The 13,488-nt window shown below is 49.3% G+C and overlaps 1 protein-coding gene across 2 annotated transcripts in view; it reads right to left on the bottom strand.

Annotated features, from left to right (window-relative positions):
* The window catches only part of PLEKHJ1 (pleckstrin homology domain containing J1), an 81,605-nt gene that overhangs the window by 18,392 nt on the left and 49,725 nt on the right, over window positions 1-13,488 (bottom strand). For both annotated transcript variants that reach the window (XM_063914789.1, XM_063914791.1), the window contains exon 3: window positions 8,719-8,785. In XM_063914789.1, coding sequence (XP_063770859.1) covers window positions 8,719-8,785 — 67 coding nt within the window. The remainder of the gene's footprint in view (window positions 1-8,718; window positions 8,786-13,488) is intronic.

Raw genomic sequence — 13,488 nt, 5'->3', positions numbered from 1 at the left:
ACCATCATTTCGGTCATTACCTTGGTAAAGACCCGAGGGGCCGTAGACAAACCAAACGGCATCGTTTGAAACTGATAATGACAGTCTTGTATCACGAACCTGAGATACCCTTGGTGTGAGGGGTAAATTGGGACATGCAGATAAGCATCCTTTATGTCCAGGGACACCATGAAGTCCCCGTCTTCCAGATTCGCTATCACTGCTCTGAGTGACTCCATTTTGAACTTGAATTTCTGTATGTACAGGTTCAAGGATTTCAGATTTAGAATAGGTCTTACCGAACCGTCCGGCTTCGGTACCACAAATAGTGTGGAATAATACCCCTTTCCCTGTTGTAGGAGGGGTACCTTGACTATCACCTGCTGAGAATACAGCTTGTGAATGGCTTCCAAAACCGACGTCCTTTCTGAGGGAGACGTTGGTAAAGCAGACTTTAGGAACCGGCGAGGGGGAAACCTTTCGAACTCCAGCATGTAACCCTGAGATATTATCTGCAGGACCCACGGGTCCACTTGTGAGTGAGCCCATTGATTGCTGAAAATCTTGAGTCGACCCCCCACCGTTCCTGGGTCCGCTTGTAAAGCCCCAGCGTCATGCTGATGGCTTTGTAGAAGCCGGGGCGGGCTTCTGTTCCTGGGCAGGGGCTGCGTGCTGCCCTTTCTTACCCTTTCCTCTGCCTCTCGGCAGATAAGACTGTCCTTTTGGTCGCTTTTTATAGGAGCGAAAGGACTGCGGCTGAAAAGACGGTGTCTTTTTCTGTTGTGAAGGGGTCTGAGGTAAAAAGGTGGATTTGCCGGCAGTTGCCGTGGTCACCAGGTCCGAAAGACCGACCCCAAACAATTCCTCTCCTTTATATGGCAATACTTCCATATGCCTCTTGGAATCCGCATCACCTGACCACTGTCGCGTCCATAAACTTCTTCTAGCAGATATGGACATCGCGCTTACTCTTGATGCTAGAGTACAAACATCCCTCTGAGCATCTCGCATATAAAGAAAAGCATCCTTTAATTGCTCTAGAGTCAATAAAATACTGTCCCTATCCAGGGTCTCAATATTTTCAGTCAGAGAATCCAACCACACTACCCCAGCACTGCACATCCAGGCTGAGGCTATTGCCGGTCGCAGTATAACACCCGTATGTGTGTATATACTCTTCAGTGTAGTTTCCAGCCTCCTATCTGCTGGATCCTTGAGGGCGGCCGTATCAGGAGACGGCAACGCCACTTGCTTTGATAAACGTGTGAGCGCCTTATCCACCTTAGGGGGTGATTCCCAGCGCGCCCTAACCTCTGGTGGGAAAGGGTATAATGCCAACAACTTCTTTGAAATTAGCATTTTTCTATCGGGGGTAACCCACGCTTCATCACACACATCATTCAATTCCTCTGATTCTGGGAAAAATACAGGTAGTTTTTTCACCCCCCACATAATACCCCTTTTTGAGGTACCAGTAGTATCAGAGAGCTGCAAAGCCTCCTTCATTGCCGTGATCATATAACGTGTGGCCCTATTGGAAAATACGTTTACTTCCTCACCGTCGACACTAGATTCATCTGTGTCGGTACCCGTGTCGACTGACTGAGGTAAGGGACGTTTTACAGCCCCTGACGGTGTCTGAGATGCCTGAACCGGTACTAACTGGTTTGCCGGGCGTCTCATTTCGTCAACTGACTTTTGTAATGTGCTGACATTATCACGTAATTCCATAACCAAAGCCATCCATTCCGGTGTCGACTCCCTAGGGGGTGACATTACCATCATCGGCAATTGCTCTGCCTCCACACCAACTTCGTCCTCATACATGTCGACACACACGTACCGACACACACAGCAGCCACACAGTGAATGCTCTATTGAAGACAGGACCCTCCTAGCCCTTTGGGGAGACAGAGGGAGAGTTTGCCAGCACACACCAAAAGCGCTATACAGTATATAACAACCCTAGAAGGTGTTGTTTTTATATATGCGCTCTCAATATATATTTATATCGCCAATTTATGCCCCCCCTCTCTTTGTTACCCTGTTTCTGTAGTGCAGGGGAGAGTCGTGGGAGCCTTCCTCACCAGCGGAGCCGTGCAGGAAAATGGCGCCGAGTGCTGAGGAGAATAAGCTCCGCCCCTTTTCCGGCGGGCTTTTCTCCCGGTTTTTCTAATAAACTGGCCTGGGTTAAATACATACATATAGCCTTAATGGCTATATGTGATGTATTTATTTGCCTCTAAGGTACTCTATATTGCTGCCCAGGGCGCCCCCAGCAGCGCCCTGCACCCTCCGTGACCGAGATCCGTGAGCCGTGTAGCAACAATGGCGCACAGCTGCAGTGCTGTGCGCTACCTCTATGAAGACTGAAGTCTTCTGCCGCCTGTTTCCGGACCTCCGTTCTGCCGTTCTTCAGCGTCTGTAAGGGGGATCGGCGGCGCGGCTCCGGGACGAACCCCAGGCTGACCTGTGTTCCGACTCCCTCTGGAGCTCAGTGTCCAGTAGCCTAAGACTTCAATCCTCCTGCAGGCAGGTGAGTTGCAAGTCTCTCCCCTAAGTCCCTCGTTGCAGTGCTCCTGTCGCCAGCAGGAGACACTGATTAGAAACCTAAAAAAAACTTTTCTAACTAGCTCTTTAAGAGAGCCACCTAGATTGCACCCTCTCGGACGGGCACAAAAACCTAACTGAGGCTTGGAGGAGGGTCATAGGGGGAGGAGCCAGTACGCACCATGTGACCTAAAAGCTTTTTTAGATGTGCCCTGTCTCCTGCGGAGCCCGCTATTCCCCATGGTCCTGACGGAGTCCCCAGCATCCACTAGGACGTTAGAGAAATAAGATTTTACTCACCGGTAAATCTATTTCTCGTAGTCCGTAGTGGATGCTGGGAACTCCGAAAGGACCATGGGGAATAGCGGCTCCGCAGGAGACTGGGCACAACTAAAGAAAGCTTTTAGGTCACCTGGTGTGCACTGGCTCCTCCCACTATGACCCTCCTCCAAGCCTCAGTTAGGACACTGTGCCCGGACGAGCTGACATAATAAGGAAGGATTTTGAATCCTGGGTAAGACTCCTACCAGCCACACCAATCACACCGTATAACTCATGATACTATACCCAGTTTAACAGTATGAAAACAACTGAGCCTCTCAACAGATGGCTCAACAATAACCCTTTAGTTAACAATAAGTATGTACAAGTATTGCAGACAATCCGCACTTGGGATGGGCGCCCAGCATCCACTACGGACTACGAGAAATAGATTTACCGGTGAGTAAAATCTTATTTTCTCTGACGTCCTAGTGGATGCTGGGAACTTCGAAAGGACCATGGGGATTATACCAAAGCTCCCAAACGGGCGGGAGAGTGCGGATGACTCTGCAGCACCGAATGAGAGAACTCAAGGTCCTCCTCAGCCAGGGTATCAAATTTGTAGAATTTTGCAAACGTGTTTGCCCCTGACCAAGTAGCAGCTCGGCAAAGTTGTAAAGCCGAGACCCCTCGGGCAGCCGCCCAAGATGAGCCCACCTTCCTTGTGGAATGGGCTTTTACTGATTTAGGATGCGGCAGTCCAGCCGCAGAATGCGCCAGCTGAATTGTGCTACAAATCCAGCGAGCAATAGTCTGCTTAGAAGCAGGAGCACCCAGTTTGTTGGGTGCATACAGGATAAATAGCGAGTCAGTTTTCCTGACTCTAGCCGTCCTGGAAACATAAATTTTCAAGGCCCTGACTACGTCCAGTAACTTGGAATCCTCCAAGTCCCTAGTAGCCGCAGGCACCACAATAGGTTGGTTTAAGTGAAAAGCGGATACCACCTTAGGGAGAAACTGGGGACGAGTCCTCAATTCCGCCCTATCCATATGGAAAATCAGATAAGGGCTTTTACATGACAAAGCTGCCAATTCTGACACACGCCTGGCTGAAGCCAAGGCCAATAACATAACCACTTTCCACGTGAGATATTTTAGATCCACGGTTTTAAGTGGCTCAAACCAATGTGATTTTAAGAAACTCAACACCACGTTGAGATCCCAAGGTGCCACTGGAGGCACAAACGGGGGCTGAATATGCAGCACTCCTTTAACAAACGTCTGAACTTCAGGTAGTGAAGCTAGTTCTTTCTGGAAGAAAATCGACAGAGCCAAGATCTGTACCTTAATGGAGCCTAATTTCAGGCCCATAGTCACTCCTGCTTGTAGGAAATGCAGAAATCGACCTAGTTGAAATTCCTCTGTTGGGGCCTTTTTGGCCTCACACCAAGCAACATATTTCCGCCATATGCGGTGATAATGCTTTGCAGTTACATCTTTCCTGGCTTTAATCAGCGTAGGAATGACTTCCTCCGGAATGCCCTTTTCGTTCAGGATCCGGCGTTCAACCGCCATGCCGTCAAACGCAGCCGCGGTAAGTCTTGGAACAGACAGGGCCCCTGCTGCAGCAGGTCCTGTCTGAGCGGCAGAGGCCATGGGTCCTCTGAGATCATCTCTTGAAGTTCGGGGTACCACGCTCGTCTTGGCCAATCCGGAACCACGAGTATTTGTTCTTACTCCTCGTTTTCTTATTATTCTCAGTACCCTTGGTATGAAAGGCAGAGGAGGGAACACACAAACTGACTGGTACACCCACGGTGTCACTAGAGCGTCCACAGCTATCTCCTGAGGGTCCCTTGACCTGGCGCAATATCTCTCTAGTTTTTTGTTTAGGCGGGACGCCATCATGTCCACCTGTGGCCGTTCCCATCGATTTACAATCAGCGTGAAGACTTCTGGATGAAGTCCCCACTCTCCCGGGTGGAGGTCGTGCCTGCTGAGAAAGTCTGCTTCCCAGTTGTCCACTCCCGGAATGAACACTGCTGACAGTGCTAGAACGTGATTTTCCGCCCATCGGAGAATCCTTGTGGCTTCTGCCATTGCCATCCTGCTTCTTGTGCCGCCCTGTCGATTTACATGGGCGACTGCCGTGATGTTGTCTGACTGGATCAGTACCGGCTGGTGTAGAAGCAGGGTTTTTGCCTGATTTAGGGCATTGTAAATGGCCCTTAGTTCCAGAATATTTATGTGTAGGGAAGTCTCCTGACTCGACCATAGTCCTTGGAAGTTTCTTCCCTGTGTGACTGCCCCCCAGCCTCGAAGGCTGGCATCCGTGGACACCAGGACCCAGTCCTGTATGCCGAATCTGCGGCCCTCTAGAAGATGAGCACTCTGCAGCCACCACAGCAGAGACACCCTGGTTCTTGGAGACAGGGTTATTAGGCGATGCATCTGAAGATGCGATCCGGACCATTGGTCCAACAGGTCCCACTGAAAGATTCTGGCATGGAACCTGCCGAAAGGAATTGCTTCGCAAGAAGCCACCATCTTTCCCAGGACCCGCGTGCAGTGATGCACCGATACCTGTTTTGGTTTCAGGAGGTCTCTGACTAGAGATGACAGCTCCTTGGCTTTCTCCTCCGGGAGAAACACTTTTTTCTGGACTGTATCCAGAATCATACCCAGGAACAGTAGACGTGTCGTCGGAACCAGCTGTGATTTTGGAATATTCAGAATCCAACCGTGCTGGTGTAGCACCTCCTGAGATAGTGCTACTCCCACCAACAACTGCTCCTTGGACCTCGCCTTTATTAGGAGATCGTCCAAGTACGGGATAATTAAAACTCCCTTTCTTCGAAGGAGTATCATCATTTCCGCCATTACCTTGGTAAACACCCTCGGTGCCGTGGAGAGTCCAAACGGCAGCGTCTGGAATTGGTAATGGCAATCCTGTACCACAAATCTGAGGTGCTCCTGGTGAGGATAGTAAATGGGGACATGCAGGTAAGCATCCTTGATGTCCAGGGATACCATGTAATCCCCCTCGTCCAGGCTTGCAATAACCGCCCTGAGCGATTCCATCTTGAACTTGAATTTTTTTATGTATGTGTTCAAGGATTTCAAATTTAAAATGGGTCTCACCGAACCGTCCGGTTTCGGTACCACAAACAGTGTGGAATAGTAATTCCGTCCTTGTTGAAGTAGGGGCACCTTGATTATCACCTGCTGGGAATACAGCTTGTGAATTGCCGCTAGCACAGCCTCCCTGTCTGAAGGAGTAATCGGCAAGGCAGATTTTAGGAACCGGTGGGGTGGAGACGCCTCGAATTCCAGTTTGTACCCTTGAGATACTATTTGCAGGATCCAGGGATCCACCTGTGAGCGAGCCCACTGATCGCTGAAATTTTTGAGGCGGCCCCCCACCGTACCTGGCTCCGCCTGTGGAGCCCCACCGTCATGCGGCGGACTTGGAAGAAGCGGGGGAGGACTTTTGCTCCTGGGAACCTGCTGTTTGTTGCAGCCTTTTTCCCCTACCTCTGCCTCTGGACAGAAAGGACCCGCCTTTTCCACGCCTGTTTTTCTGAGTCCGAAAGGACTGTACCTGATAAAACGGCGCCTTTTTAGGCTGTGAGGGAACATGAGGTAAAAATGCTGACTTCCCAGCAGTTGCTGTGGAAACTAGGTCCGAGAGACCATCCCCAAATAACTCCTCACCCTTATAAGGCAAAACTTCCATGTGCCTTTTTGAATCTGCATCCCCTGTCCACTGGCGAGTCCATAAGCCTCTCCTAGCAGAAATGGACAATGCACTTATTTTAGATGCCAGCCGGCAGATCTCCCTCTGTGCATCTCTCATGTATAAGACTGAGTCTTTTATATGCTCTATGGTTAGCAGAATAGTGTCCCTGTCTAGGGTGTCAATATTTTCTGACAGGGAATCTGACCACGCAGCGGCAGCACTGCACATCCATGCTGACGCAATAGCTGGTCTAAGTATAATGCCTGAGTGTGTATATACAGACTTCAGGATCGCCTCCTGCTTTCTATCAGCAGGTTCCTTGAGGGCGGCCGTATCCGGAGACGGTAGTGCCACCTTTTTAGACAAACGTGTGAGCGCTTTATCCACCCTAGGGGGTGTCTCCCAACGTGACCTATCCGCTGGCGGGAAAGGGAACGCCATTAGTAACTTCTTAGAGATTACCAATCTTTTATCAGGGAAAGCCCACGCTTCTTCACACACTTCATTTAATTCTTCTGATGGGGGAAAAACTACGGGTAGTTTTTTCTCCCCAAACATAATACCCTTTTTAGTGGTACCTGGGTTTATATCAGAAATTTGTAACACCTCTTTCATTGCTTCAATCATGCAACGAATGGCCTTAGTGGACATTAGACTAGACTCATCGTCGTCGACACTGGTGTCAGTATCCGTGTCGACATCCGCGTCTGCCATCTGAGGTAGCGGGCGTTTTAGAGCCCCCGATGGCCTTTGAGACGCCTGGACAGGCACGAGCTGAGAAGCCGGCTGTCCCGCATTTGGCATGTCATCAAATTTTTTGTGTAAGGATTCGACACGTGCACGCAATTCCTTCCATAAGTCCATCCACTCAGGTGTCTGCCCCGCAGGGGGTGACATCCCTTCTATAGGCATCTGCTCCGCCTCCACATCATTATCCTCATCAAACATGTCGACACAGCCGTACCGACACATCGCACACACACAGGGAATGCTCTAACAGAGGACAGGACCCACAAAAGCCCTTTGGGGAGACAGAGTGAGAGTATGCCAGCACACACCAGAGCGCTATATAATGCAGGGACTAACTGAATTATGTCCCCTATAGCTGCTGTTATATATACTGCGCCTAAATTTAGTGCCCCCCCTCTCTTTTTTACCCTTTTCTGTAGTGTAGACTGCAGGGGAGAGCCAGGGAGCTTCCTTCCAGCGTAGCTGTGAGGGAGAAATGGCGCCAGTGTGCTGAAGGAGATAGCTCCGCCCCTTTTTTGCTGACTTTTCTCCCGCTTTTTTATGGATTCTGGCAGGGGTAATTATCACATATATAGCCTCTGGGGCTATATATTGTGGTATTTTTGCCAGCCAAGGTGTTTTTATTGCTGCTCAGGGCGCCCCCCCCTAGCGCCCTGCACCCTCAGTGACCGGAGTGTGAAGTGTGTATGAGGAGCAATGGCGCACAGCTGCAGTGCGCTACCTTGGTGAAGACTGATGTCTTCTGCCGCCGATTTTCCGGACCTCTTCTTGCTTCTGGCTCTGTAAGGGGGACGGTGGCGCGGCTCCGGGACCGAACACCAAGGCCAGTTCCATGCGGTCGATCCCTCTGGAGCTAATGGTGTCCAGTAGCCTAAGAAGCCCAAGCTAGCTGCAAGCAGGTAGGTTCGCTTCTTCTCCCCTTAGTCCCTCGCTGCAGTGAGCCTGTTGCCAGCAGGTCTCACTGTAAAATAAAAAGCCTAATTATATACTTTCTTTTTAGAAGCTCAGGAGAGCCCCTAGTATGCATCCAACCTCGGCCGGGCACAAAATCTAACTGAGGCTTGGAGGAGGGTCATAGTGGGAGGAGCCAGTGCACACCAGGTGACCTAAAAGCTTTCTTTAGTTGTGCCCAGTCTCCTGCGGAGCCGCTATTCCCCATGGTCTTTTCGGAGTTCCCAGCATCCACTAGGACGTCAGAGAAAATATTTGTGATTGCAATTTAAGTAGCCCATACATCAGCAAAAGTTTTTATAGAGCTTTGAAAAAAAACACAAATGAGGGCCAAGAGGTTACAGTGCTATAAGAGTAGGTACAGTACAAGCAGGTTTTTTATTCTAATAACTGAATAGTAAAAGTAAATTGTCCTTTTTAAACATAGGGATTCTTTATACCCATATGTGACAAAGGGTATTAACATTTTACACCAACTCTTAACTTACTTATTGAGAAACCTTTTTCTTTTTCTTTCATAACTCTGCAATGTTCTAAAAGCAGTGCTCCAATAGGCTACGATAAACAATAACTATGTATCAAGACAAGGCAGGAGATGCAAAAAGGTTTAATACACAACAAAGGAAAAAACAGTAACTACTATATACAGTATAATGGTTCAATATGACATGTTCAAATTAAGTGCTGTCACCCCATAGATTGAGAAACATAATTGCATGTACTTTTGTTGACTGGAAACAGACAATTTTCCTTTCTGCAATACCCCTTTCAGACATAGGACCCGGGAATTTCCCAGCTTCAGACACGGGATTTTCACCTCTGAAAAATCCCGGGTTTTTGCTGGGACCCCCTTTCACACTAAACCTGAGACCTGGGAAATTCCCAGGTCGACCCCTTTCAGACATAAGCCTGGTCTGCCCTGGCAGCCAGGTCAGACCAGGCTACTCTCATGTCACGTGTCTTATACACACACACACACACACACACACACACACACGTCACACTCGTACATTTACACACGTCTTACACATACACGTCACACTCAAACACACATACATGTAACATATACACACACACACATGCCATATTCATATATTATATATATATATATATATATATATATATATATATATATATATAATAAGATTTTACTTACCGATAAATCTATTTCTCGTAGTCCGTAGTGGATGCTGGGACTCCGTCAGGACCATGGGGATTAGCGGCTCCGCAGGAGACAGGGCACAAAAATAAAAGCTTTAGGACTAGGTGGTGTGCACTGGCTCCTCCCCCTATGACCCTCCTCCAAGCCTCAGTTAGGATACTGTGCCCGGGTGAGCGTACACAATAAGGAAGGATTTTGAATCCCGGGTAAGACTCATACCAGCCACACCAATCACACCGTACAACCTGTGATCTGAACCCAGTTAACAGTATGACAAACGTAGGAGCCTCTGAACAGACAGCTCACAACAATAACAACCCGATTTTTTTTGTAACAATAACTATGTACAAGTATTGCAGACAATCCGCACTTGGGATGGGCGCCCAGCATCCACTACGGACTACGAGAAATAGATTTATCGGTAAGTAAAATCTTATTTTCTCTGACGTCCTAGTGGATGCTGGGGACTCCGTAAGGACCATGGGGATTATACCAAAGCTCCCAAACGGGCGGGAGAGTGCGGATGACTCTGCAGCACCGAATGAGAGAACTCCAGGTCCTCTTTAGCCAGGGTATCAAATTTGTAGAATTTTACAAACGTGTTCTCCCCCGACCACGTAGCTGCTCGGCAGAGTTGTAATGCCGAGACCCCTCGGGCAGCCGCCCAAGATGAGCCCACCTTCCTTGTGGAATGGGCCTTGATAGATTTAGGCTGTGGCAGGCCTGCCACAGAATGTGCAAGTTGAATTGTGCTACAAATCCAACGAGCAATCGTCTGCTTAGAAGCAGGAGCACCCAGCTTGTTGGGTGCATACAGTATAAACAGCGAGTCAGATTTTCTGACTCCAGCCGTCCTTGAAATATATATTTTCAATGCCCTGACAACGTCCAGCAACTTGGAATCCTCCAAATCGCTAGTAGCCGCAGGCACCACAATAGGCTGGTTCAGGTGAAACGCTGAAACCACCTTAGGCAGAAACTGAGGACGCGTCCGCAGTTCTGCCCTGTCCGAATGGAAAATCAGATATGGGCTTTTATACGATAAAGCCGCCAATTCTGACACTCTCCTGGCTGAAGCCAGGGCCAGTAGCATGGTTACTTTCCATGTAAGATATTTCAAATCCACCGATTTGAGTGGCTCAAACCAATGGGATTTGAGAAAATCCAAAACTACATTAAGATCCCACGGAGCCACTGGGGGCACAACCGGGGCTGTATATGTAGTACTCCTTTTACAAAAGTCTGGACTTCAGGAACTGAAGCCAATTCTTTCTGGAAGAAAATCGACAGGGCCGAAATTTGAACCTTAATGGACCCTAATTTGAGGCCCATAGACAATCCTGTTTGCAGGAAATGTAGGAATCGACCAAGTTGAAATTCCTCCGTCGGGGCCTTCCTGGCCTCACACCACGCAACATATTTTCTCCAAATGCGGTGATAATGTTGTGCAGTCACCTCCTTCCTGGCTTTTACCAGGGTAGGGATGACCTCTTCCGGAATGCCTTTTTCCCTTAGAATTCGGCGTTCAACCGCCATGCCGTCAAACGCAGCCGCGGTAAGTCTTGGAATAGACACGGTCCCTGCTGAAGCAGGTCCCGTCTCAGAGGTAGAGGCCACGGATCTTCCGTGAGCATCTCCTGAAGTTCCGGGTACCAAGTTCTTCTTGGCCAATCCGGAGCCACGAGTATCGTTCTTACTCCCCTTTGCCGTATAATTCTCAGTACTTTTGGTATGAGAGGCAGAGGAGGAATCACATACACTGACTGGAACACCCACGGTGTTACCAGAGCGTCCACAGCTATTGCCTGAGGGTCTCTTGACCTGGCGCAATACCTGTCCAGTTTTTTGTTGAGGCGGGACGCCATCATATCCACCTTTGGTTTTTCCCAACCGTTCACAATCATGTGGAAGACTTCTGGATGAAGTCCCCACTCTCCCGGGTGTAGATCGTGTCTGCTGAGGAAGTCCGCTTCCCAGTTGTCCACTCCCGGAATGAACACTGCTGACAGTGCTATCACATGATCTTCCGCCCAGCGAAGAATCCTTGCAGCTTCTGCCATTGCCCTCCTGCTTCTTGTGCCGCCCTGTCTGTTTACGTGGGCGACTGCCGTGATGTTGTCCGACTGGATCAACACAGGCTGACCCTGAAGCAGGGGTTTTGCCAGGCTTAGAGCATTGTAAATCGCTCTTAGCTCCAGTATATTTATGTGAAGAGACATCTCCAGGCTTGACCACACTCCCTGGAAGTTTCTTCCATGTGTGACCGCTCCCCAGCCTCTCAGACTGGCATCCGTGGTCACCAGGACCCAGTCCTGTATGCCGAATCTGCGGCCCTCTAACAGATGAGCACTCTGCAACCACCACAGAAGAGACACCCTTGTCCGTGGAGACAAAGTTATCCGCTGATGCGTCTGCAGATGCGATCCGGACCATTTGTCCAGCAGATCCCACTGAAAAGTTCGTGCGTGGAATCTGCCGAATGGAATCGCTTCGTAAGAAGCCACCATTTTTCCCAGGACTCTTGTGCATTGATGCACAGACACTTTTCCTGGTTTTAGGAGGTTCCTGACAAGTTCGGATAACTCCCTGGCTTTCTCCTCCGGAAGAAACACCTTTTTCTGAACAGTGTCCAGAATCATTCCCAGGAACAGCAGACGTGTCGTCGGGGTCAATTGAGATTTTGGAAAATTCAGAATCCACCCGTGCTGTTGCAGCACTACTTGGGTTAGTGCTACTACGTCCTCCAGCTGTTCTCTGGACCTTGCCCTTATCAGGAGATCGTCCAAGTAAGGGATAATTAATACGCCTTTTCTTCGCAGAAGAAACATCATTTCGGCCATTACCTTGGTAAAGACCCGAGGTGCCGTGGACAATCCAAACGGCAGCGTCTGAAACTGATAATGACAGTTTTGCACCACGAACCTGAGGTACCCTTGATGTGAAGGGCAAATTGGGACATGCAGGTAAGCATCCTTGATGTCCAGGGACACCATAAAGTCCCCTTCTTCCAGATTCGCTATCACTGCTCTGAGTGACTCCATCTTGAACTTGAATTTTTGTATGTACAGGTTCAAAGATTTCAGATTTAGAATAGGTCTTACCGAGCCATCCGGCTTCGGTACCACAAATAGTGTGGAATAATACCCCTTTCCCTGTTGTAGGAGGGGTACCTTGACTATCACCTGCTGAGAATACAGCTTGTGAATGGCTTCCAATACCGTCGCCCTGTCTGAGGGAGACGTTGGCAGAGCAGACTTTAGGAACCGGCGAGGGGGAGACTTCTCGAATTCCAACCTGTAACCCTGAGATACTACCTGCAGGATCCAGGGGTCCACCTGTGAGTGAGCCCACTGTGCGCTGAAATTCTTGAGTCGACCCCCCACCGCCCCTGAGTCCGCTTGTAAAGCCCCAACGTCATGCAGAGGGCTTTGCAGAAGCCGGGGAGGGCTTCTGCTCCTGGGAGGGAGCTGCTTGGTGCACTCTCTTACCCTTTCCTTTGCCTCGGGGCAGATATGACTGTCCTTTTGCCCGCTTGTTCTTATAGGAACGAAAGGACTGCGGCTGAAAAGACGGTGTCTTTTTCTGTTGGGAGGGGACCTGAGGTAAAAAGGTGGATTTCCCGGCTGTTGCCGTGGCCACCAAATCCGATAGACCGACCCCAAATAATTCCTCCCCTTTATACGGCAATACTTCCATATGCCGTTTGGAATCCGCATCACCGGACCACTGTCGCGTCCATAAACTTCTTCTGGCAGATATGGACATCGCACTTACTCTCGATGCCAGAGTGCAAATATCCCTCTGAGCATCTCGCATATAAAGAAAAGCATCCTTTAATTGCTCTATAGTCAATAAAATACTGTCCCTATCCAGGGTATCAATATTTTCAGTCAGGGAATCCGACCAAACCACCCCAGCACTGCACATCCATGCTGAGGCGATGGCTGGTCGCAGTATAACACCAGTATGAGTGTATATACTTTTCAGGGTAGTTTCCAGCCTCCTATCAGCTGGATCCTTGAGGGCGGCCGTTTCAGGAGACGGTAACGCCACTTGTTTTGATAAGCGTGTGAGTGCCTTATCCACCCTAGGGGGT

The sequence above is a fragment of the Pseudophryne corroboree genome, chromosome 1 (assembly GCF_028390025.1).
Source record: "Pseudophryne corroboree isolate aPseCor3 chromosome 1, aPseCor3.hap2, whole genome shotgun sequence".
In the NCBI taxonomy this organism is placed as follows: domain Eukaryota; kingdom Metazoa; phylum Chordata; class Amphibia; order Anura; family Myobatrachidae; genus Pseudophryne; species Pseudophryne corroboree.
Note: the sequence above shows the minus strand (reverse complement) of the source record. Positions and strands in the feature narration are given on the sequence as shown.